This window comes from Sycon ciliatum, chromosome 5, assembly GCF_964019385.1.
Source record: "Sycon ciliatum chromosome 5, ocSycCili1.1, whole genome shotgun sequence".
In the NCBI taxonomy this organism is placed as follows: domain Eukaryota; kingdom Metazoa; phylum Porifera; class Calcarea; order Leucosolenida; family Sycettidae; genus Sycon; species Sycon ciliatum.
In genome coordinates, this window is record NC_088647.1 from 24,558,698 (window position 1) to 24,584,335 (window position 25,638).

General features: G+C 48.7%; 2 protein-coding genes across 2 annotated transcripts; one reads left to right on the plus strand and one right to left on the minus strand.

The window, feature by feature from the left end:
• Positions 1 to 1,229: 1,229 nt before the first annotated feature.
• LOC135816691 (uncharacterized) lies at positions 1,230 to 3,393 on the minus strand. The gene has a single exon (XM_065329822.1). It carries the CDS (start codon positions 3,113 to 3,115, stop codon positions 1,361 to 1,363), a length of 1,755 nt encoding a protein of 584 aa, XP_065185894.1. The 5' UTR covers positions 3,116 to 3,393; the 3' UTR covers positions 1,230 to 1,360.
• A 4,634-nt stretch (positions 3,394 to 8,027) lies between these two features.
• Positions 8,028 to 17,489, plus strand: LOC135818127 (uncharacterized). The gene is made up of 5 exons (XM_065331455.1): positions 8,028 to 8,971; positions 10,112 to 11,381; positions 12,407 to 12,529; positions 15,998 to 16,115; positions 16,723 to 17,489. Exons 1-5 carry the CDS (start codon positions 8,286 to 8,288, stop codon positions 16,944 to 16,946), a joined length of 2,421 nt encoding a protein of 806 aa, XP_065187527.1. The 5' UTR covers positions 8,028 to 8,285; the 3' UTR covers positions 16,947 to 17,489.
• The last annotated feature ends 8,149 nt before the right edge of the window (positions 17,490 to 25,638 follow it).

Here is a 25,638-nt window from a genome sequence, read left to right on the forward strand (position 1 = left end):
GTACAGCTGCAGTGGTGTCTTCAACTTCATTCTGGAAGGGAAATAGATTGGAAAAATTAGCCTTTTGCAAGTTTTGGAGCCATCTACACTACAGGGACATGTACAATGTACATGACATGTATGATGATTACTGTACAATGTACATGCAGACCTACATGTACATGTACAGGACATTGGAGCTGTGCTGATCACTCCAACATGTAGTTAGAAGCAAAAAATAAAAGTACCCCTCCCCCCCCCCCCCCCCCCCACCCCTTGGCTGCATCTTCTTGCATGTGTGCCTTTATCCATCGCCATGCATGCCATGGGTTCTGGTACTTCTGCATGACAGGTACTTGAAATAGCTGTCAAAAGCCCAGAAAGTCGTTATTCAAGCAGTGAATATGACCTCGGGGCACTAAAAGCATGTCGTTATTCGCGAATTGGCGTTATTCAGATAGTCGTTGTATCCGAAGTTAAATGTATACAGTTAGATGGGACTTTGCTCTGGGCATGGAAATTCTGTCGTTATTCGCGAATTGTCGTTATATCCGCAGTCGTTATTAGCGAAGTTGACTGTACATGATTGCCACACCACATGCGTCCTGTCACCTTGCCTTCCAATTATTATTATTATTCACACATATCCGCCGGATGAGTACGCGTGGCCCATGCACCATGGGGACCCACGAATACAAACCAGCATATGTTCCCTCAGCAATACAAGCAAGAAAAGATAAATGAGAGCCCAGGCAGCGAAAACAAAACGAAGAGAGATGAGGACATAGGCAACGAAAACAGTTCCAAAGCGTAGCCAGGGATTGAATGTGTGCATCTGGGTACGACAGTTAATACGGCTAGTGCAGCTGTACAGAGCGCAGCAGCAGCAGCACGAAAATACAAAAGTGCCACAGCAGCAGCCAAGAGTGTGCAAACACTAAAAAAGAAGATCAGTCCATGAAAAAAATTATTGTCGCCACAGGTAGACATTTCCGCCAAGAATGCATGCGTGCACACGAGTAGGCAGACGAGTAGGCAGACGAGTAGGCTATTGCCTTCCAATAGAATGACAAAAAAACTCCACTCAATAGTACACTAATGAAAACTGGTGTGAAAATATCCACCCAGCGGATAGAAAAGTATATGCATAAACCGGAGTGTGGGTAGTGTGTGTGTGTGTGGGGGGGGGGGGGGGAGGGATTACCCTATATATGTACGTGTTAGGACTGTAGTGCCCCCCCCCCCCCCCCAGTGATGTATTACATACTAGTTAAAGATCAAATCTGACACTGGGAAACACACATCTAAGAAGTCATGACACTACCTGATCATAAAATAGTCAAGCGGCAATCTGAAGTGTTCACCATTAATTTTTGATGTCCTACACCAGCGTGATTTTATCACCAGGGTCGTAGAGTGCCACAATCCAGTACAGGTTACCCGTGACGTTCGGGATGGTTTCTGTGGCGCCCGTTCTCTCGTGTCTACCAGTTAGAGTGTGACGATCATGATCAACTGTGAGATGAATGATGTCACCAGTTTGCCATGGTTGACCAAGGGCTTTCCCGGTGTGGTAGCCAGCAGCACTAGCGCCATACCAACCAAAACACTGTGCCTTGTCCTGTTGGCAATCTTCCAGTTTTGGATTGCTGGATGAACAGGCAGAGAGGAAGATGTTTCCAGAGGCGGTCTTGTCAATCGTCACCTTCAGTGTACTGCTACCACTACCAGTGACCATAGGTGCGGTAAGTGCATATGACCAAAAACCACCAGTGCCACTGGTCTTGCTCAGTGAGCGACCATCATTGGTGATATTCACCCGGCTGCCACAGCGATTTCCATCAAACGTCTTGGAAGTAACGTTAGTTGCCGACACCACCAGCTTCTGTGGGCTACCCTTCAGATGGACACATCCAATCTTGGCCGAGATGTTGTAGTGACCGGTTTGCAACGCGATACGTTCAGTCTGTATGCGCCCAGAAGCAGGTGTAAGCTGAGTGCACACGTTGGTTGTGTCCTCATCCGGATCGGATATTGATATCTCCAGTCCAATGTTATCCAGTTGATCTTGCTCCATGACGCTTGAGATAGCATTTTCTGGTAGCTCTATAGAGATGCTGATATGGTCATTGACACCGGCTTTGTCGTGGCACTTCAATGTACCATCAGCAACATCCAGCACTGCTCCCGTCTTGCTGATGTCCTTGAGTAGTGATGTGGTGTCCGTCATGCCAAACACAATGCCACAGGTAACACATGGCTCTTTCTCGTCCTCGGCAGTTTTCATGGTCTTGCTGATAGACGCAGCCACCCAGGACCACACACGGAGAAGCTCAACATCGTCCTGAAATGACTGCACGATATTGGCAGCACTCTCTACTTTTGACACACACTCCTGCAGCTGGTGTAGTTGCTTCTCCAGAGGTTCCAGTTTCTTCAACCTCAGCTCATCCAGTTCGGTAAGAAGAGAGTCCTTTCGTTTCTTCACTGCCTCCATCAGTGGCTTGAAGAAACCAGAAACCTTCTCTGAAGCATACTCTGTTTGACTATGTACCATCCGAATGTTCTTCTCCACCGTCTCCACGGCACTGCTGACAACACCATCGCATTCTGATGTACAACTGCTCAGCTTAGTAGAAAGTGTTTCACGAGTGTTTTGTGCAGCACTGGCAATATCCATCACCTTGTGTTCATCATGTCTGTGTGCTCCAGTATGTATGCACTGCGTACACAATAGCTGATTGCAATCCAAGCAAAACTGTTTCAGCACTTCATTCGTGTGTAGAGCACATCTATGCTGGACCACTCTGCCACTGCTGCTACCAATGTTTGTGGAGGATGCAGATAGCGCCTTCACTGTGTGACCTTTGCCAGATTTAGACATGGGATGGCCAGTACCATGGTGCTCACAAAATTTGCCGTTGCAGTTCTCACAACCCACTGTAGCTGGCTTTCCATCCCAGCATTCGTCACAGGTTTGAATGGCCTGACCTCGGCCTGCAGCCGCTCCAGTCGTATCGTTTGCTTGAACTACATTCGGTAGCGATCGCAATGGATCCTGGCCGAAATGCAACTGCGTGCTGACTGAACATAGTGGACACTTTACGCTGCCATCAAATCCCAAGCTGTTCTGCATGCAGGCACGGCACACACAGTGCGTGCAAACACGAAACAAACTTTAGAGTGGTCGTGGACGATCCACAACCATCGCACTGCACTACGGAGGTCATTATTTTACACGCCTGAAGTGAAAGAGGAGAGTCTGAATCTGGGATCCTGGTCCCCATAGGGAGTTCAGTTCCGGTCACAGAAAAGCGAAAAGTGCAGTCACAGCTCGCCTGTACAAAGTGAATGGGCGCCTCGTGACTGCAGTTCGAGATGCAGTTCGAGGCCCGAGTATCTTCTCCTGCGGCCTTTTCGAGTTTTCGGCCTTGTCGTCCGTCGTGTCGATGCTATTTTTTATGTAGCTGAGGTCATCAGGTCATTACCTTTCCATGCTTCCAAAAATAATGTCTCCGCGCTTGGCGCGGATGCACTTCGAAGTACATGACTGTACTCGGCCCCGCGAGGAACACCCGATTTTCGTGTTCAGCGGCCTCGAATTAGCCTAAACCAAGAGGATTCTAGAACATTGAGGCTCGCGCTTTATCGCGGTAGAAGGAAGATAATCACAGAAACCAGTCCTCGTACTCGTAGACGAAAAAAATCGAGTGAACTGCGCGCACACTGTAGAAGCAGTGACGGTGAAAACGTGTGACTTTAACTTGTGCAAGCAGGCGCGCACGGCATGCGTGCACACTGCATCCTGTATCGCCATGTATGCACCAGATACTAGTACAGGTGGAATCCTGATAATTCGAACCCCAAAATGCCAGGAAAAAACTTCTAATTATCCGGACATGCTAATTATCCAAACATGAACCCACAACTCAATATGTATGTCAAAATGCTCTCATGGTCACGCAGAGTTGCGCTATGGACCTTAGACACAAATTTTACGGACACTGAACTGACCGGCACAGCCTGCTCATGCAAACTGAACTGACCAGTACAGTGTACAGTGTATCTTCTCCCGCGGCCTTTTCGAGTTTTCGGCCTTGTCGTCCGTCGTGTCGATGCTATTTTTTAGGTAGCTGAGGTCATTACCTTTCCAATGGTGCCACACATGCCATGCTTCCAAAAATAATGTCTAAGAACTGTATTTCTTTCCTTCTTTTTGCTGGCTTCACGGTAACAGTCAGGGGGGGGGGGGGGGAGGGTCATGGGTTCGAGCCACTGCCAGGCACCAATGTTGCAACGAGCAGGGTTCGGGCACAGCACCCCTGTCTTTCCGACTCTCCGGCACAATGCCCTACCGACTAGGCTTCTTCACACGCACACACACACACACACACACACACACACACACACACACACACACATACACGCGCGCGCACAGCCCCTTCTTGCTACAATACAAGGAGGTGAACTATGATGAAGCACCAACAAAAACTAGAATTCACGAGTCGGCAACACCGCGGGGAATTGAAAGCAGAATAGAGAGAAATACCTATGGATAATATTGGACACAAGCAAACACACACGAGTGTGGGCACATCCCTCTGAGAAACATAAGGTACCAATGCTAAAAGAGAAAAGAAGGATAAACTCATCATAAAGCATAATAGAATAGTCTTGAAAAACATGTGAACTCCACCGCTGTCGCTAAAAAGAAGATAAAATCTATGGTGCAATGAAGTCAAAAATCCATGGAGCCACAAAGAGATAGCGAGAAGAAAGGGCAGTGCGTAGTATAACAGGCTCGGCATGGCTAGCACTGTAAATCGCACGCAGAAACACTCTGAAGCACAGGGTTGCAACTAAAACTATAAAATTGCCAGGAGGTGCTGAACGTCACACGCGCGCGGGCACACACACACGGACGCACACACGCGCGCACACATTACGTATTTGCTCTCAAGATGCTCTTAGAAAGGCGGAATAAAAATCTCACTCAGCACTCAAGGAGGCTCGAAACGGCTGCAACGTTCGCCAACCGGCATCACACTTCACAGTCTAAAAAATTAGCTCAACTCAACGGACCCAAATTGCTGTATATCCATGGAGGGCTAAAGGACTAATGTTAGAAATCAAGTTGGTGCCAGGCACACCCTCACACACGCTCACACGCATGCAGGGACGTGCGCCGAAGAAAAGCACAAGGGGCAAGCACGAGTTACACGGGCTAGCGGACCTTACGGGAACGCCTTCTATCAGGACGATCCCTGACCACTAGCCTCGTCACCAATAGGCCAGACAAAACGACACAGTACGCCCGAGCATATAGCTGAATCGCTGGCGTCAGTCACCTGGTAGTTCTTGTCCAGTAAACCAGCGGAAGGCAACAATTTCCGGGTGGTACTTCGTGGTACGGTCATTCCCAATCGCTCGCAGGATTTCTTCAGAGCAGAGCTCTCTCAGCGTCGGCACCGGAACACCGCTCACTAGAGAACTGACCGAGGTGGGCAGCTGAACGCGTGACAGCAGGCGGCGACAGCTTGCGTTGGCCACGCACACCGGCCCGTCGTGCATGTCGCCGCACACGTACGGCACCGCCTCCAGGCTGCTCAGTCGCATAGCGGGCCCGCAGAACCGGAACAACAGGCGCAGCGTCGCATCGCCGCTCGCGCACGATGCCGTACGGCAAATGTTGACCAGCCGGGCTACCAGCGGTGGCAGGCACTTGGTAGCGACCATGGTCTTGCGCGTTGCGTGAAAATGCGGACAGTGCGACGTCCACTGCTGGCCGCTCATCAGGACTTCAGAATCGGCTAGGTGATACGTGGAGTAGTTGCAGAGGTTCAGCTCCATGAACGGACACACATCGAGAGGTTTCCCATAGCCGGGCATCTCCTGGCAGCCGGCGATCGACACGGGCTTCCCGCGACGGACGTTCATGTAGCGGGAGTTATGGTCGGCGATGTCGTTCCACGCCGCACACAGGTCCACCGCCCGCTGCTGTGACCAGCCGGCTGGGTCGGCGCCGTGATCGACTAAGTCGCGCACAAGCTGCGGCAGGCGGCCGCTCAGGCTGCAGATGCTGGAGCCGTTGCGAGCCAGTGGCCGGGTGGACACCTGCAGCGTGACAGAGTGCAGCAGCTGCTGGCAGAAGACGGCTTTGCAGATCATCTCCTGCGCCGACAGGCACGGTATACCGAGCAGCAGCCTGCCGATATCGTCGCAGTGCAGCACATCCAGGCACAGCAAGCTGTGGCGGCAGCAGTCACGGTCCCAGCGCACCACCCGCCTCAAGAACTCGACGCTGCGCGTCAGTCGGCCTTTCTGCGCAAGCCACAGCGCGGCGACGGGCGCGGGACTCGTGCCGTTGTTGGAGAGCGCTTGGCAAGTGTCGACGTCGTACAGCGCTACCAGCCAGGGCGAAACGACGGGCCCGAAGACGTGTCCAGCGAACAGGGCGTTCTCGTGCTGCGATGCGCCACCCGCAATCAGACACTGTACTATGTGCGGCAGCTGGAGAATGGCCGCCAGCCACAGCGGCGTCATGTGCTGCACATCCGGGATGTGCTTCTCGCCGCGGCACTGGAGCGTGCACTCGGGCGACGCTTTCACCTGCCAGCTCAGCAGCAGCTGCACGATGTCCAGACGGCGCACCATCACGGCGCAGTGCAGTAATGACGGGCTGCCGAACGCGGATAGCTGCTCCTCCAGCAGGCCCTTGAGCGTGGGTGTGAAGAACCCGTCCTGCTCCTGACTCAGCCGCGGGTTGTCACGTCGCCACGTCTTGCCCCGCGTCAGCGACTGCAGCGGGCGCAGTGCGTTGTGAAAAACCAGGACTTGCTGCTGCTGCTGCTGGTGCTGTTGTTGTACCGGTACTGATTCAGCTGTTGCTTTGGTTTCCAGGGTTACTGCACCTAGTGCGTCCGCCTTGCCGAACGTTGGCCACAGCTCTCTCGGGCATTCGGCAAGATCGGGGAATTCGTGAGCGGTGTCGGCGACATCACTATCCCCGACAGCACACCGATGGTAGATGCTGTACGCCCGCGCCACCTCCTTCAGCAGCCGTATCTCACCGCAGCACACCAGCAGCTTCATCCACTCCCACACGTCCCGTACGGTGGTGATATGGTGGTGTGGGTGCAGTAGCCCCGGTCGGCCCCGCGCCCGCACAGGCACGGCCCATGGTCCAGCCCTGTTCTGCTCTGCGGAAATAACGCGTTTCACGTGGAAATCGACCCTCTCGGCCTCTAGCTGTCCGGAACCTGACGGCATGTATGGTAATCAACGTTCAGCGTCAAACGTTTCCCAGCATGATCTGACGGGAGCTCCACTGCGAGAAGCGAAAACAAGGTGAGCTTGACTTCTTGGCTGGTGTGATTCAGATTCAAATCTCCACATGCGTCGTGACAGAAGATTCGTCAGTTCAAACTGTACACGTCAAAGTCAAGATCTCCTAGGATTCAGTCAACCGGAATGGATCTGACGGCACTTTGTCAACTGATGGTTACCACTACTTAGTCTGAAACAACTGTGGCTACTCAAAAACATTCCATTTCTTTCCCCAATCACAATACACAAACACTCACTCACTCATTACCTTGTGTAACGTCTTATGAGGAAGTTATGTTACCATTTCACCATGCACCATCACCTGATCACTCAGTATACGAGTAGATCTACACTGTAGTTCTAGTTGGTTTATTTCAACCTCAAATTTGCAACACTTGACGTGACTCTTGAATTGAGTCTTGACACCTCGAACATCAAAAATGCCACTCGTACATGATCTGATGATCGTGGCATTTAATTTTTGATGTACGAGGAGGTCGAGGTGTCAAGACTCGAGTCAAGACTCAAACCAAGATTTTTTTGGCTGTGTACCGTACTTGTTTGTTGTGTACCGTATACCAATACCATGCCGATGGCCGTACCGTCGCCGCGTAGCGCGTGATCAATGCTGTCGGGAGTCATGATTTGACGACTCCCAGTCCCAGATGTGCTTGATGATGCAAGAACGTGTCAGACTTCAAAAAATAACTGAGAGACCGAATTTCGAACGGAATAGATCACAAAAAATTGTGCTCAAGCTGAGGAAGAACACAGAGCCGAGGGGAAAAAGAGCTGTTGCTGGTGTTTGACTCCTACCCTCCTGCACTACGTGTACCTTGTGTACACTTGCACAGTACTTTCCCATGTCCCTTGCATGAATCAACATAGTGTTGTAGTTATCGGCCTTGTCTGGGGAAAGATTTTTTTTGGAGCAGTAGTATTCAACACATCAACATTTGTGAAGCTAACGGTGAAGGAGAATGCTTCCTGCAACAGGTTTAGCCCGCAGTGGCAGTGGCCTGGGATTAGCAGCAGGCATGCTGTGTAGGCGTTGCATCGCCTCTTCCAATCGGCGGGCGTTCCTGGACGACCAGCTTCTGTCGAAGTCTGAAGAAACTGGCCACAGTAGGTCGGATGGCCAGGACTTCGTGCCAGCCAGCCTGATGGCTGCGCTGTACACGGCCACGTCACAGAGCGAGGTGCTGAACCTTCTGGACTCGTCTAAGAACTACGGCAAGCGGCATCTTCTGGCGGCGGCGGCACGCTTGGGTGATCTGCGTCCGCATTGTCTCACCGACAGTATATACACGCCGGATGACGGCCTGTATCGGCTGGAAGCAAAGCTGTGCTCACGCGTGGAGTCGTTTGGCCCGCACGAGGTGTGCTCGCTGTTGACCGCGTGCAGTCACATGGCACTGGCCTTGCCCAACGATAACCTGTTGGGAGCGCTGTGTGTGCAACTGCGCAGTCAGGTGAAATGGCTGGGTGCAGACCGCCTGGCCAGCGGTTTGCATGCACTCGCCATCCTACGTTCTCGCACCATGCCGTTGCTGGATAAGTACGAGGTGCTGCCGGTGTTGGAGGCAGCGCTCATAGAGCACATTGGGGAACTGCACGGGCTTGCACTCTCCAAGGCCGTCTGGTCATTTCACCGCTTGCTGTACAGGTATAGACCTACGGTTTGTGCGTGTGTGCCTGTGTTTGTATGTGCGCACGTGTGTGTGTGTGTGTGTGTGTGTGTGTGTGTGTGTGTGTGTGCGTGCGTGCGTATGTTTTACGTGTGTATGCATGCGCATACTTGAGTTGAGTGCATGTGTGTGTGTGTGTGCGTGCGTGCGTGTGTCCCATATGGTGCAGTGGTATGTGCAGCGATTTCCAATCGATAGGTTGCGGGTTCGATTCCCGACGATTATGGTCACACACGTCTTTCTTCTCTTTCTCAGACTCTTCCTGACTTTTCTTTCATTCTCCTGGGTGGTTACCAACAGCCAGTGTATGCCGGAGTATGTGGTGTGGTGTGTGTGTGTATAAAAAGAAAAAAAAAAAGAAAAAATGGAAAAATGAAAAATAGGGATTCACTGGCCAGAAAAAGTCACTTCAAACAGCTGTGTGGTGGATACCAGGCTAAAAATAGTGGCGGTCAATTCATCAGCCTTGCAAGCTGTTGAATGGTGTAATCCCAGCACAAGTTGCTATGTCTAACATAGCTGTTCGCTATCATCGCTCCCGCGATGGGCATGTCTGAGGTCTGAGGTGTGTGCACGGGTATGTTTTACGTGCGTATGCATGCACACTTGAGAGAGAGAGTGTGTGTGTGTGTATATGTGTGTATGCATTTGTCACAGAATCTTGCTGACCTGGTATCTGCATGACTATTGATGCAGCTGTATGCAGGTACTAGTAGATGCAGCATGTATAAGGCAACTTGCATGTGCTTACTTGAAGTACATGTGTAGGTGCTACATGCGTACCGTACGTGGATTACTGCAGCTGGGCCGTCGCAATTTTTTCCGCATAGCGGCAACGAGATGCATGCATTGGCGTTCACCCCATGCTGCACCTGATTTCTAGATATGCGTATGCCGGTCACCCCGTGTTCTGCTGTGTTATATGAAATACTGGATCAAGGACATATGCGCGAAACATGAGCCACCCACGGCTCCCCACGTCGTTGCTCTGTGCGTGTACTAGTAGTAGTTACATCAATGACGGCATGGACGTGAAGAAATGTACACTATAGACACGCTCTGGCTTTCTTTCTTAACGTCCTCGTTATCCCCATGCGTTTCTTTTCGTTGCTGCTCAGGTCGGATGCGCTGTGGACCGGCCTGGCGCAGCAAACCGTGCGCCTGGGCGATACGATGCAAAGCTCGTGGCTGGCGATCATTGCACGCTGCTTTGCTGAGCACTACGGCCCGCTGTGTGCCACGACGGAGCTGAAGGCGTCCGTGGAGGCCATGCTGCACCACTCGTCCAACCTCCTGCTGAAGCGCCACCGCACGCAGAGCCAGTTCTCCAGCCTGTCAGGTCTGCTCTGGGCGGCGTCAGTGCTGCGCTGGCCGGCGCCGCATCTTGCGCAGGTGGTCGCCAACGATCTGCAACGCGTCTCCTCCACCGTGGGCCAGGCATCGCAAGCGCAACAGGTCACCGAGGAGCGCCACCACACACGGGAGGCTTTCGCCGCTTCGCCGATCCCGCAGCCGCGGGCAGCACGCCAAGCAGCGTCTGAACCCAAGGCATCGTCCGCTGCCGATGCCATTGGCTTGAAGCAGCAAAGCAACCTGCTCTCCTGGGCACTGGACAAGACCTCAGTCACGCTCGGCGGTATTCTGAAGACACGCCGCGGCTCTGCAGACCGTGCCAAGCTCGCTGGCCTTCACCAGTTCATGGAGCTGCAGACAATGGGCCTACCCTCCTCCTTGCCTGCAAAGTCACAAGCACAGACACCGGACTTTAAACCATGGTCGGCCATGGCCGTCGCTACGGAGGGTCAACCGCTGGAAGTCGATATCGGCACGCTGCGTACTCGAAAGCAGGACCGTCAGGAAGAGGCCACCGCTGCTGGTGCTGATGATGGAACAGCTGGCAGCCACTACGCCGCGCAAGAATCAGCAGCTCACGCTGCACTGCAGGCCTCTTCCAAGACCTGGACGGGGATGGACATCCTCGGCCAGGGAGAAACCTCGCGACTGCTCGGCAATCTTGCTCCACTCTCATCGTCGCAGCTGAAGCCCTCGTCGCAAGCGTCCGGTGATCGGCGAGCTTCGGCCATTGCTTCCAGCCACACACTCGTGCAGCATCTGCAGCGGGCCCTGGAAGAGCAGCGCAAGGCTAAAGCGGCCAAGGAAATCGGCAAGGCCGTCCAGTCAAACGATCATCGCAAGCAGATGGAGTTGCTGTGGCCGGCGTCGCAGAGTCCGTTTGGCTGGCGACTCGACTGGTTCAACAGCCAGCAGTCCGCCGACAGTGCTTCTGTTGCCGGCGGCGCCTGTGTGGAAGACAGTGAGCTGCCCGTGATGAAGACCAGAGGTGGACTGAAGCAGCTGCCTGGCAATCTCCTGGCCGACTTATCTCAGGTTAGTCATACGATGGGGTTCTGTGATGGCTTGTATGGATGTGGTTCAGGTGCCAACCTCCCACTGACACACACGTGAGCGCACCTTAGTGTCATACAATGTTTGTATGTTTGAATACAGAGACCACAGTTTGCCAGTTTTTGTGCTAAGGTTGTACAGCAGCATGCTTGCACATGTACATGCAGCGTTATGTCCTGTGCACACCAAGGTCGGCACTTGGTTGCACTTGATGTGCACGAAATCCCTTGTTCTGAAAGCACGCTACATTTTGAGAATCGCTGCAAGTAGAAACATTCAAAACGAATGACAAAGCAGCTACTACACGGCGCTACTAGCAGGCATAGATGTGCAATTGTGTGTGTGTGTGTGTGTGTGTGTGTGTGTATGTGTGTGTGTGTGTGTTTGTGTGTGTGTGTGTGTGTGTGTGTGTGTGTGTCCCATATGGTGCAGTGGTATGTGCAGCGATTTCCAATCGATAGGTTGCGGGTTCGATTCCCGACGATTATGGTCACACACGTCTTTCTTCTCTTTCTCAGACTCTTCCTGACTTTTCTTTCATTCTCCTGGGTGGTTACCAACAGCCAGTGCATGCCGGAGTATGTGGTGTGATGTGTGTGTGGGAAAAAAAGAAAAAAAAGAAAAGAAAAAAAAAAAAAAAGACCAAAAATAGGGATTCACTGGCCAGAAAAAGTCACTTCAAATAGCTGTATGGTGTAGACCAGGCTGAATAGTGACGGTCAATTCTTCAGCCTTGCAAGCTGTTGAATGGTGCAATCCCAGCACAAGTTGCTATGGCTTCTGCCGTAGCATTGCTATCATCGCCTCCGGCGATGGGCGTCAAAGGTCAAAGGTCAAAGGTGTGCACGTGCGCACATGTGTGTGTGTGTGCACGTGCGCACATGTGTGTGTGTGTTTTTATGTGCACGTGTGTGTGTGTGCATTTGTATGTGTGTGTGTGTGTGTGTGTGTGTGTGTGTGTGTGTGTGTGTGTGTGTGTGTGTGTGTGTGTTCTACATGCTGTCCAGGTGGCTGCACTGTGGAAGAGCAATATGTTCAGTGACCGGTCAACACTGCCGGTTGCCGTTGCCGACGAACTGGACACAGCACTGCGCCGCAGCCGCCCTACCACACAAGACTCACCCATACTGGTGAGTGAGAACTATGCTTTCTGTGTACACAGAGGCAGTGCAGTGCCTTAAGTAGGGATTTCAGTCACGTGATCTGCGGGGGCAAAAGTACCTTGACACGCATGCATGCTTTTTGAATGCCAGGCATGGCACAGCTCAGCGCGGGGTCTTCGGCGTAGATTTTAGGTAGGGAAAGTGAGTTTATCGCTATTTTTATTGGCGCACCGTTGAAGAGTAGGTTTCAAGCTTTCGTTTGGTGCCTCACACGGCGAATTCGTGCCGATATTACGCATCTCGATAGATTCTTGTAGATTTCAAAGTCGCTTTTGAGGTGTTTGCCTTGGTTCCACGCTCAAGCGGCAGTCAGAATCAGATTTTACGGCATCGATTTAGTCTAGGTAGGTTCCTTCAGACGGCATGAAGGGTCGCGCTCGGTCGCGGAAATTGTTTTGAAGTTGAACGCCATGACACAGTATGGAGGTGGAGAAGAAAGACGATTAACTTCCGTCTTCCTCTGTGTTCATGGTGTTGTCCCAGGCAGTTGAGGAATGGCCTAGTAGTAGTTGAACTCTCGTTGAGAGCGAGAAGCAAAAATGATACCAAGTAGAGTTAGCATAATTTGATTTTGCTAGTTGCAGTCGTGGATGGAAAGGATTTCGAGACGATGTGAAAATTGCCAGGAACAAAATCGGGCGTATCAGAGAGTGGAGAAAAAATTTGCTGAAGAACAAGGCAAGTGACGACCTCAGTGAATTACTAAGTCATCCTTTTGAACTGCCTCTCAATCAAATTGTAAAGCAGATAACCACACACTGAACGAAAAATCGTATATTGTGTCTGATTCTTGTCCAAGAAAGAAACATTGAACTGCAAGGAAAATTGTAGGCTGCAGGGATTGCAAATTGCATGAATTGTATAAGTTTGGAAAATTATATCAGTGTTATCAAATTTCCACACCTGAGCAGTCGTACGTGCTGAGGTGTGGACATTTGCAACAGTTCATGTCCATGCTGGACCAGCCGTTGATGTCAGTGCTGAAGCAACAGTTGATGTTGATGCCGGCGCAGCAAATGATGGCGCTTTGGAGCCCGCACCCGGCATAGCAGGTCTTGACCCTGTGTGTGGCACCAGACTTGATCTTCCATGTGTCATACAGGTGCGTGGTTGTTCCAGGCTGGTTTTTTACTGAACTTATCTCTTATAAATACTCACCGCTGGCTGGCTTCTGTGTACAATACTCAATAGCCTCTAGTATGGTCGTTGTGCGGCTAATGTGCGTCTCTGACTCGTTGCAGCCGAAAACGGGCACTGTGTGACATCAGAGCTTGCTGTCTGCTCCTCTAGTTTCCCACATGCATACTATATAACTTAAATGTTGTGTTTGCCGTATTTCTGTCATATTCCACCTATTACCATGTTGAATTATGCGTGAAATATACTGTTGCTAGGGCCGTTGCTAAGGACGCCATTGTTGCGGTCATTTGGAATTTTGAAAAAAAACTTTTATCTTCCGTTCCGTCACAGCCAGGGCCATCCTTGATCCAAGTTTGGCCACGATCGGATGAAGTTTATTTGTTGCTATGGTGTTGCTAGGGAGTATGGGAATTCCATTTTGTGCCATCCTGCAGATCCAATTTGTATGTGTGTTCATCAAGGTTGGTGCGCTATGTTTGAATGCTCATAACTTTGGAAATACTGCTTGGATTCCGTTCAAATTTTCTGTGGACAGTCCTTACACATAGCTGCTTCAGAAAAACTTGTTAGTTGGAGCAAAGCGCTGCTCAGAAAAAACCGCCTGAAATCCCTACCTTAAGGCCGATTCATACTTCATTTTGCATACGGGAAAGTCATCGCGCGATGGGACAAAATAGTTGAGCTCAAGTCAACTTGTTCGCGATGCGACGCGTTTCCCGTACGCGAAATGAAGTATGAATCAGGCTCAAACAGCTATAGTACTCAAGTGCCCGTGATGGGCAGAGCATAGTACACAAGGGGTGCACAGTGGAAAGTAGGGTTGTCATGGCAACAGCCAATCATCAGACAACCTTGCTGTGTGCGTATGCAACTGCGGAGCACTGAACCTGTGTCAGGTGCCTGATGGGCTTCGGATGTAACTTAGACTTGGGTGGCTGGCACCGCCGTGCAAGTACAGTATTTGCTTACTGGCCAGCACCTGGCTGCAAGTACAATACAGTCAACGTTGTGGATAGCAACCCTGGGTATCACAACAACCCGCGAATAAAGACACAATCTTCGGACCTAGTGACCATTTGCCTGCATACTTAAAACCTCACGAATATCGATAACTAGCGAATGACCACACTTTTCTCATGCACGATGCAGGGTCGTTAACAACAAGGTTCTGTATGTATGTATTGGAGATCACACTAGTCGGAACAACAGATGGCTTGATCAGTCACAACTTAAAGTTTCATGCCATCTCAGGCACTCATCAGGTGATCTGTTGTTCTGACTAGTGTGTCACGGCTCTACCTTCCCGGTATCGAGCTCTCTTGGATTTCTGCTGGAATTCACAACAGTATAGGAGATCAAGTACAGCGTGTGTACTAGAAAGTAGAAACGCTTGGAGGTGTAGCCTTCAGGCGGGTGCCTGGTCTCGCTACCCAGATTGCCGTGAAAAGTACATGTTGAAGAGTACTCATAGTGGTGTTAGTCGTTGAGGTTGCTAGTTGACTCTCCTTGTCACATACCTCGGCTAGTTAGAGCGACCTGAGTCCTGCAGTGTTTAGTAAGTTTTGCTGAGAAACCGGCACTCGGATTGTGTCGATCTTGCAGTTTGCAACTTGCACGTGAGTTATTGTGGCTTTGGCTCTTTTGGGTACAGGTGCTAAGTTCTACGGTTCTACCAAACCGTGTTACCTTCGCATTGATTGCTTCTTTGTATTACACTGGTTTAGCAGTAGTACTGAAGCATGCCTGTGTCAAAAATAGTGCTGGAAGAAGCGATGTGTTAGTACTTGTAGTACTAACCGCGACTAAGTACTTCGTAGTGTCGCATGCAGAATAGCTCTGCTCTTTCATATAAGCCTGGATGTAGGTGTCAGTATAGCTATTAAATTGTGTTGGTTTGCTTCGCCTACTGCTCTCTGTGGTGTCAGTCTCGTATGGTGTGGCGGTTGCTATCCTTGTACGGTATTCAGAGTAGTCTTGGACAATCAATTTGCCATTCCCCACCATCCTTACCATGTTGTATTGCAGTTCGGTTTGGTTGTGGACCTTCTAGTATTGCTGTACTGGCACCCGGCCTTCTATAGTCATTGCTCTCGTTGTAGTCTTGCAAGGAAGCTAGCTATTTCTCTTTCTCTCTCTCTCTTTGTCTCTCTTTGTCTCTCTCTCTCTCTCTCTCTCTCTCTCTCTCTCTCTCTCTCTCTCTCTCTCTCTCTCTCTCTCTCTCTCTCTCTCTCTCTGTCTCTCTCTCTCTCTCTCTGTCTCTCTCTCTCTCCTGTTACTGCTGCTATTTCCTCTCAGGAATCGGTAAGCAGTCGCCTGAAAGCGCTCGGCCTGTCATGCCGTCATGGTGTTTCGCTGGACTGCTACGAGTTTGACATTGTCGCTGATATACCAGCCGCGTGGCTGAAGGATCCAGGTAAGCTAGATAACTTACTTATAATTATAAATTATATGGCTGTTGTGGGCACTGTTGGTGTTCCTGAGATATCGTACATGTGTCTATTTCTCTAGTTCAGAATGTTAGGCAGTTGGTTGGAGTTTTCCCCTCAGCTGTCCTTATTGAGTGCAACCGAAGTGGAATGGATGCCGCGATGTCTTGTCCTGGCCCGATCCACTCATGATGAAATTCTAAAATTTGTCCTCTCTCTCTCTCACTTACACACTCACACACTCATATACTCAATATCTCCGAACACAAATCTCCTCCACTAGATTTCCTATTGCCTATTGGCTACAGTAGAAATAGAGCAGCGTTTTGGACACAGCTTGGCCAAAAATGATATGGAAACCCAGTCTTTTTGCCAAATCAAATATTCCAGCATACCTCATCTTGTAGTCATGTAGGGGATTGACCTGCTGATGTTCACCGTTTAACGAAAAAAGAAAAGATCATGTGCGTTTGAATCTGCTGACATGTGCTTCCCAAAATTGTTGTGTTGTCTGAGCGTACATGTTCGTGTGTGTGTGTGTGTGTGTGTGTGTGTGTGTGTGTGTGTGTGTGTGTGTGTGTGTGTGTATTGCAGAGCTGACGGTGTCGATGGCAGTGGCAGTGGTGCTGACCGACCTGGCCTCGCAGCCGCAGCGCCACTCACCCGGCTACATGGTGCTGCTACGGCGCTTCCTGCACAGCCGCACGGCCAAGGACTGGCGACTGCTGGTCATTGATGCCAACGAGTGGAACAAGATGGGTGGCGAGCAACAGCAAGCCACTATACTCCGCAAGCGACTCAATCAGATCTTGAGGTAGAAAGGAAGTTTCTGGTGAGCAACGGCAAGCCACTATACTCCGCAAGAAGTGTCTGGCGAGTACCAATAAACCAGCAGCATACTCTGCAAGCGATTCATTTGATCGTGAGATCTTGAGTAGAAAGGAAACTTCTGGCGAGAACAGCATGCCTCTCGCAAGCAGCTCAATTAAATTTGAGGTAGAAATGAAGCTTGTGAATTGTGATGTTCCTTTTTATTTTTGATTCTGGTGCAAAAAGCTTTTAATTTTTTAGCTTGCTGGTATTTTAAAAGTACTGTCTCTCCCTCCCTCATTTTTGTTCACGAATTATTTCGTTAGATCTCCACCAGCAGATATAATTATATCGGTCTGTTGTCACCCTGAACGTTTTGGGGTAGTTGTGGTTGTGTCGTCTTCATGGTTACAAGCAATTTTTGTGTCAGCTTTGCGAGTTTATTTGAATGCAGAGAACCAATTGTCTCAATAGTTTTCAGTTTTGAATTATTGAAATTTGCAAACGAATAATTTAACTTTGTGTAGCCGAAAATATTACTAGTACCTGAATTTTTTGGTATGCTCACTTGCTGACTGGTTCGTTCCAACAGAACTCGCTAGTAAGGGGTTCAGGAATGCTGTTAGTTCCGTATCTCATTTTTATCTACTGCCTCCACTGACGATCTTTGTTGGAGCGAAACAGCTGTCTGGAAGGTCTGACGATACATTGATCAACGGAATTATTCTCGTTAGAGTGCGGTGTCACAAGTTAGTGGGTTGGCCGAGAATTTCGGGGTGGTGAAAGTTACTCTCATTTCACTAAAATAATAAAAATTGCATCACACATCAAAATGTAAATTTTCAGTATGGCGGTGTTGGATTGGGTAGGCATGTAGTGAAGTTGTGGGTTCACTCATTCAAGGGGGGGGGGGGGCTCGAGCTTCCAAAATCGCTCATTGTTCTTCAATTACATGTACATGTATTAGCGTTTTGTGGAATGCTACAGCTGCTGTAATGCACACAGGCCGGTGTATTGAGCCTGAGGACTGGTGGATTGTCGCGAAGCGAGATAGTTTAATTTTGCTATTTTACATGTTTTAGTTCATGTTTCGGCACTGCAGCAATCTGTAGCTTTGTCTTAGTCTATACGGTAAATATTGCACTGTGAACTCTGTACGGCAAGTTCTGCCACATGCACAGTTGGTAGCCTCAGACCCTCTAGGTTTACACAGCCATGCCAGAGCTCGCTTTTTTCCCAACTGCTGCATACTGCTCTCCCAAAATAATGAAGTGCGCGTGCTCCGTACGATGTTGCACTGCCACGTTCACTTATCGTATAAATTCTCTTTCAGTCCGAGCAAATAAATCAGTTATCAACTCATCTCCTAACTGTGCACTTGCGGGTTTGTGCCGGTTAGTGACAATGGTGCCGAAACCTGCTTCCTAGTTCCTCGCCACTGCCCCCAACCGAGCCTTGCTCCTGGTTGACTCGCCCCTTGGGGCTTGAGTTGTGAAAATGGGCGACACAAGATTGCCGACGGCTATCCAGACGAGCAAGCGTGCTCTCAAGCTCCTGTATGAAGAGCTGCAGGAGGAGACGACAGTCGGCGAAGATCTGCTAGCAGGAACCAAACCCGTCAACCAGATAAGTCCGTTTCTTTGTGGTTTAAAGGAATTGTTGGAAAGAACGGAAGCTAACTTGGATAATTTTGTTGAGAATGTGGAGGCATATGAGCCAAAGGGTAAAGAAAACAAAGAAATTAAGAATGGTTTGGAGGATGAGGCTGGGTTATGGACAGAGACACTAGAGAAGGGTTTCAAACTCCAGAGAAAATTGAGAAAAATGGAATTGGAGTCAGGCTTCCAGCCTACAATGCAGACAGACTCTACCTTGCTTGAGATTACGAAATTGATTGGGACGCAAGCTAACACCCAAGAGTCAACCCAAAATCTTCTAAAGAGATTGGTAGAGCGGGATACTAGACCCATAGTAGAGCAGGATACTAGAACCGAATCGAAGCCCCAGACAACTGCCAGATTACCCAAATTGGAGCTAAAGCATTTTGATGGGGACATAATGGAGTTCCAAGAGTTTTGGAACATTTTCGATGCTACTATTCATGACAACTCCTCCTTGTCACCAGTTGAAAAATTGAGCTATCTCCGTGAATGTGTGGGAGGGAAAGCACAAGACGTGCTGAAAGGTTTAAGAATCTGTAATGCAAATTATGAAGTTGCCCGGGATCTGCTTGAGAAGAGGTACGGGAGTAAGCAAGCTATGGTGGATGCCCACTACACTGCTTTAATGGAGATGTCGGCCTGCACCTCAAAAATCGAAAGTTTGAGGTCCTGTGTTGACAAAATTGAAGTGCACCTCAGGAGCCTTGAAGCACAGGATGAGGATGTATCGCAAAAGGTGTTCATTACAATAATCTTGAGCAAGCTCCCCAGTGATGTGAAATTACAACTTGAGCTCACCAAACAGCATGATGAATGGACAATTAGTGAGTTGCGTTTGGCACTATCGCACTTACTAAAGGCAAAAGAGAATGCAGAAGGACCAGCCGCATGCAAAGGTCAACAATCATGGCAACATGCCAATCACTCAAAGAAGATACTATCAACAGGGCAGTCTCTACTTGCGGGTGCTGGTGTAGCTCGTACTATCAAATGTATGTATTGTGATGGAAAGCATTACTCTGATGAATGTCAAATGTACAAATCGCTAGATGAACGGAAAACACGGTTGGGTATGAAATGCTACATCTGTCTGAAAGCGGGACATGGAGCAAGAGCTTGCATGAATGCTAGAACATGCTACCATTGCAAACGCAAATCCCACCACAGAAGTCTGTGTCCACAGAAGTTCAAGTCAAATGAAGAGCGAACAAATGATGGGAAGCATCATGGTGATGGACAAAAACAGGCACACACTTTGAATGCAATGGCAGAGACATTTGAACCAACACAAGATGAGGCAATGGTTTCTCACACACAAGGGCACAGGGTTCTAATGCAAACTGCTTTGACTACTGCAACAAATGAGGAAGGCAACAGGTCACAGACTGTAAGGATCTTGTTTGACACGGGTTCATCGAGAACATACGTCAGTGAGAATGTCAGCAAAGCATTGGGACTCAAACAAGAGGGAAGTGACAGAATTTCACTTGCAACCTTTGGTGCAACACACAGATCGGTAAAGGAATACCCTGTAGTCAATTTGCACATCAAGCAGAAGAATGGTGAATTAGCTTCCATACAGGCAAATGTTATCAACAACATTTCGTGTCCACTACAGAAAGTACCTTTGAGCACAGCAAAGCACTCTAGCTTACAGAAGCTTATCTTAGCAGAGCCTCTATGCAATACACCTGAAGCAATGCCTATTGATATCTTAATTGGAGCAGACCAATACTTTCAATTTGTTGGCAGCGAAAGATTGGAATACCCAGATGGTCTCATTTTGATTGATTCCACTCTTGGGTTTTTGGTGGCAGGCAAGGTGAAATCGAACGGAAATGGTGATCACACACTAATGTGCCACGAGGCGCTCTCGTTAGTTGCGGCAGAAGCATGTGCACCGAAAGAATTCGACTTGGAACGTTTTTGGAATCTTGAAAATGTTAGCATCAGTGAGAAAGAAATGGAAACGGAAGACGACACTGCGCTAGAATCATTCAAGAACAGTGTGCGCTTTGTAAATGGGCGGTATTTTGTCTCCTGGCCTTGGAAACATGAAGATCACAACATACCGGAAAACTTACAACTCGCCAGTGGCAGATTGCGTGCACTCGTAAAACGTCTTCCCACCGACGTACTTACAACCTACCACCACACAATTCAAGAGCAATTGGCAAGCGGAGTGATTGAAATGGTCGACACATCAAAGGAGCCTGAGGGCACTGTGCATTATATCCCGCATCACTGCGTGATAAAATCCACTAGCGAGTCGACCAAAATGAGAATCGTTTATGACGCGTCCGCAAAGGCTAACAAGCAAAGCCACAGTTTGAATGAATCACTGTATCGCGGTCCCGTCATGTTGCCCGACTTGTGTGGCATACTGTTGCGGTTCAGGATGTCACCGGTAGCCATCTCTAGCGACGTAGAGAAGGCTTTCTTACAGATCGGCCTAAACCAACCAGATTGAGAGTGAACGCATGGGTACAACGATTCATACGGAAACTCAAACACGAAAAGTCGGAAAGTGAAACGAATCTCACAGCTGAAGAAATCGCAATGTCGAGAGTAGCTATCATTCGGTATCACCAAGCTCAGCACTTTGGAAATGAAATTAAGGCAATAGAACAAGGCAAGCGACATCAGCTCGTCGATGCTTTGGGTCTCTTTCTTGATAATGGTTTAATCCGATGTAAGGGTAGACTGGAGTATTCTCACCTACCATTCGAAAGTAAATTTCCTCTATTGCTAGCTTATGGTTCACACTTAACGAGGTTAATTGTAATGGAACAGCATATCTCACTTAAACATTCGGGTGTTAGTCAGACATTGGCTGAATTGAGACGGAATTACTGGGTGCCTAAAGGTCGAGCAATGGTTAGACGGGTGATTAAGGAATGTCTTTTGTGTAAACGCCATCATGGAAAGCCATTTGCAACACCACAATTTGCACCTTTGCCTGAGGAACGGCTTGTCTCTGGGAGGGTGTTCGAATCTGTTGGTCTTGATTACTTTGGGCCAATGTATGTGAAAATGGAAACTGAAACAGCTAAAGTGTGGGTATGCATCCTCACTTGCCTAACTACCAGAGCTATTCATATGGAATTAGTTCGCAATATGTCTACTGAGCAATTCCTAATGTGTTTCAGACGGTTCATTTCACGAAGAGGTACACCGAAGTACATAGTAAGTGATAATGCCAAGCAATTCAAGCTGTCTAAGAATGTTATTGATCTTCTCTGGCTTGAGTCAATTCAACATAATGATGTAATGGAATTCATTGCGGGCAAAGGTATTAAATGGAAATACATCACTGAGTTAGCTCCTTGGATGGGTGGTGTTTACGAACGCATGATTGGTATTGTGAAACGATCTCTGAAGAAATCAATTGGAACTGGACAGCTTACATTCTGTCAACTTGAAACTTTGCTAATTGAAATTGAGGCAATTGTCAATTCTAGACCACTGGTATACGTTGGTGAGGACTTCACAATCGATCATGTTCTCACGCCTGCCAATTTCTTAACTGGGCATAGTTCTTTTGGTCAGCCTAACTTTGTCATTACAGATGACCCTGACTACATCACACATGTCAGTAATGCTCAACAACTCGTCAACCTGTGGAAACAGCAGCAGAAATGTCTCAACATTTTCTGGGAGAAGTGGTCGACAGAGTATTTGCAGTCACTACGACCACAACAACACAGTCAACGAAATTCCAATAGCTTCAAGCCAAGTGTCAACTGCATTGTTCTGATCAAGGATGTTGATCGGCCGCGCAGCTGCTGGAAAATAGGAAGAATCGCGCAGCTACACCAAAGCACAGACGGCGAAGTGCGATCAGTGACGCTACGTATGCCATCTGGGAGTTCCATGAACCGGCCGGTAAGCCATCTCTATCCTTTAGAGTGTTCATCAGGCGAAGTAACCACTGCAGAAGTGCCAGAGCCTACAATTGCGCCACTGCCTGAACGCCCGCGACGCAATGCAGCAACAGCAGCTACAATGCGCACCCGTGATCTGATCGAAGATGGACAAGTATAGTAGCCATATGAATTAACTGCATGTACCTGGTACTTATGTGAACAGTTGCCAGTGTTCTTTGTTATGTTTTTCTAAATTTAATTATGATAGTATTATCTACATTGCTTACGGTTCAGTTATTGAGTCTCATCATGCAAACCTAGCTCTCGATTAATTAAGGTTGTGTTGTGACATACCGTAAATACTGTAGCAGTAATGATGAAACTAGCTCCAGAACTTCGAAATTGCTTAGATATAGTTTCTTGCATTTTTTCTTGAAGTATTGAAGTATTTCCAGCTGGAAATCTGTTTCAGCTCTCTAGTCTTTTAACATGGTTCTTACGGCTTCACACAAATTATGTGTTACTTATCTTTGCGGCGGGAGTGTCGCGAAGCGAGATAGTTTAATTTTGCTATTTTACATGTTTTAGTTCATGTTTCGGCACTGCAGCAATCTGTAGCTTTGTCTTAGTCTATACGGTAAATATTGCACTGTGAACTCTGTACGGCAAGTTCTGCCACATGCACAGTTGGTAGCCTCAGACCCTCTAGGTTTACACAGCCATGCCAGAGCTCGCTTTTTTCCCAACTGCTGCATACTGCTCTCCCAAAATAATGAAGTGCGCGTGCTCCGTACGATGTTGCACTGCCACGTTCACTTATCGTATAAATTCTCTTTCAGTCCGAGCAAATAAATCAGTTATCAACTCATCTCCTAACTGTGCACTTGCGGGTTTGTGCCGGTTAGTGACATGGATGTCACATTGTGTGTTGAAAAACACAGGAGCAGAAGTCTTCTTCGCGAGTTGATCAAGGACGACACTGGCAGAATCAGCATCCCTAGCCGTGACGAACGTTTGTGTAGACCACCCGATAAGGTAAATTGGTTGTAGAAGATGGACTTCAGGCTCCTCACAGACCTGGATATTGACGAGTAGTAACCCTGCACAGTCAATGGGTGCGCCCGAGAGTCGTGTTTTCCTCCGCGGCACATTCAGCTCGCCTCTGGTTGTCTTCCTCTGCCAGGTGAAGTCGGAAGTATTCTCTGGCTAGTCCTCAGACCTGAGCGACTTCAGCACTATTGGGCCTGCACATAAACAGACAGAACAAGAATAGCTCTGTCGCACCCTAGAATAATAGAACCGTTGAAGAATAGACAACGAGAGAGCTTTGAAGCTCAGGGCCCTGCGCTATGCTTGTTGCCTAGCTCATCGTGCATGTTGTTAGAACTGATGAAAATGCTTTTTCCTTTGATTAGCTACATCATTGTATTGCAAAAACGTTTCAATGAGATACTGAAGTAACGCCTTCTGCATAGCTGACCCTGCCGATCACGGGCGTTCTGAAGTGGACGGGATGTCTGTCCTGACGTTTCCTGGGACCGGCGCTGACTCTGCCGATCACGGGCGTTTTTCTTCTTATCATTACTATACTGACGGCAACTAACATCCATTCTGATTGCATTTACTCGTCTCCCTACTTCGTAATTCTTTCCAGAAAATCTCAACATACAGCAGGAAGTCGTTTACATAATATGACTCCCTGCTATACATCTACATGACTGTATATACGTTATAATTATTATGCTATCGGCCTACATGCGATTCCCGGGCTGGTCGACAGGCGGCCCAGCCAGCCTGCTAGTGGGATCTCGGCCTCGCACACAAATCGACACAAAATGTTACTGCACTGAATGCATTTCCCCGATACACTTCGCATATATACTCATTCCCTTCATGGTACCGTACTCTTGATGGTACGGGACAGGTACGGGATAGCGCCAGACATGTCGATGGCACAAACAAACAAAAATATTGTGGCCAGCTGTCTTTGCTGGTACGGTACAGTACGGGACAGATACGGGATAGCGCCAGGCGTGACACAAACAAACAAACACACAAACAAACACCAAATTAAAGCTGTGTGGACCCTGGCTAGCGCCAGACGTTACTGAAGTAACGTCTTCTGCATAGCTACGGGAATAATTGTATTTCAATACGGCATGTAACAAGTCACGAAGCCAAAAGTGCATTCACAAGGAACAACTTCCCTTTGACAATCAGAAAGCTCGAATCAGCAGCAGTTGAAAGAGGCCTAGTGTGCTGTACTTCTGTCCTTTTATTCGACTTCTTTGCGCGGACTTCCCACCTTTGGGTGAGTGTGAAAGCAATGATGATTACCCTGCGCGCGCAGGGAGCGCGAGATTGCTCCCCGCCAGGTTCTTCTCAGTTCTCACCCTCCTCCGGAACTCTCTGTCTGCACAGGAGTTTGCGGGAGCGCGTGAAGACTTCGCACGTCCATGCAAGGTCAAATTAATTGATGATTGTATTGTACTGTATTTTATTATTTTACTTGGGCATTCCCAACAGACCCTAAGGTCTTCTTACAGGGTGCCCAAGATGAATGAAATTGTTAAGTTCCTGGCGAAATGAATTGGGGATATGATTTGTGCGAAGGGATTCGGGAAGCGCATTAAAGCGGTCAGCACCAAGGAATGAAATAGATCTGTATCCAGCTTGAGCTTGCACAATGGGTAAGGAAAGGTCGGAGTCTGGATGGAACGTGCACATCTTCCTCATCCTTCTTGGAGTTGCAGCGGTGCAACCAGTGTCACTCGGCTCATCACCGACACCCGGGGCAGCCGGGGCTCGAGCTATGAAAACACATAGATCTCTGCTCGTCCAAATCGACGACATGTAGATCTACCTGCACAATCATAATCATGTACTTTGGTTGGGAACAGCAACTGTTTGATTTGAGGGACGGTGCAGCCAGTCAGTAAAGAACAGTGTGTCTCGGATAGGAAGGTTTCTGTGTTGTAGAGATGGACACTGAGGAAGGCTTCTCTGTGCAGCCCCAATACTTTCCAAGCGAGACGTACTAGTAATTGCTCACAGGCAAGTCGACTCGATCGTGAAGCTCACATTTCATTCAAGACTCTACAGGCTTTCTATATTGGAGACTGAGTGAAACAGATTTAATACAAGCTTTGTGGTTTAAAGATATTCGATGAACA

What these genes read in the sequence shown, in the direction of transcription:
- LOC135816691 (XM_065329822.1), bottom strand. Translation starts at nt 3,115, where the DNA reads ATGCAGAACAGCTTGGGATTTGATGGCAGCGTAAAGTGTCCACTATGT.
- LOC135818127 (XM_065331455.1), top strand. Translation starts at nt 8,286, where the DNA reads ATGCTTCCTGCAACAGGTTTAGCCCGCAGTGGCAGTGGCCTGGGATTA. An exon ending in CACAAGACTCACCCATACTG is followed by an intron (nt 12,530 to 15,997) that starts GTGAGTGAGAAC and finishes ATTTCCTCTCAG; the next exon opens with GAATCGGTAAGCAGTCGCCT. An exon ending in CGCGTGGCTGAAGGATCCAG is followed by an intron (nt 16,116 to 16,722) that starts GTAAGCTAGATA and finishes TGTGTATTGCAG; the next exon opens with AGCTGACGGTGTCGATGGCA.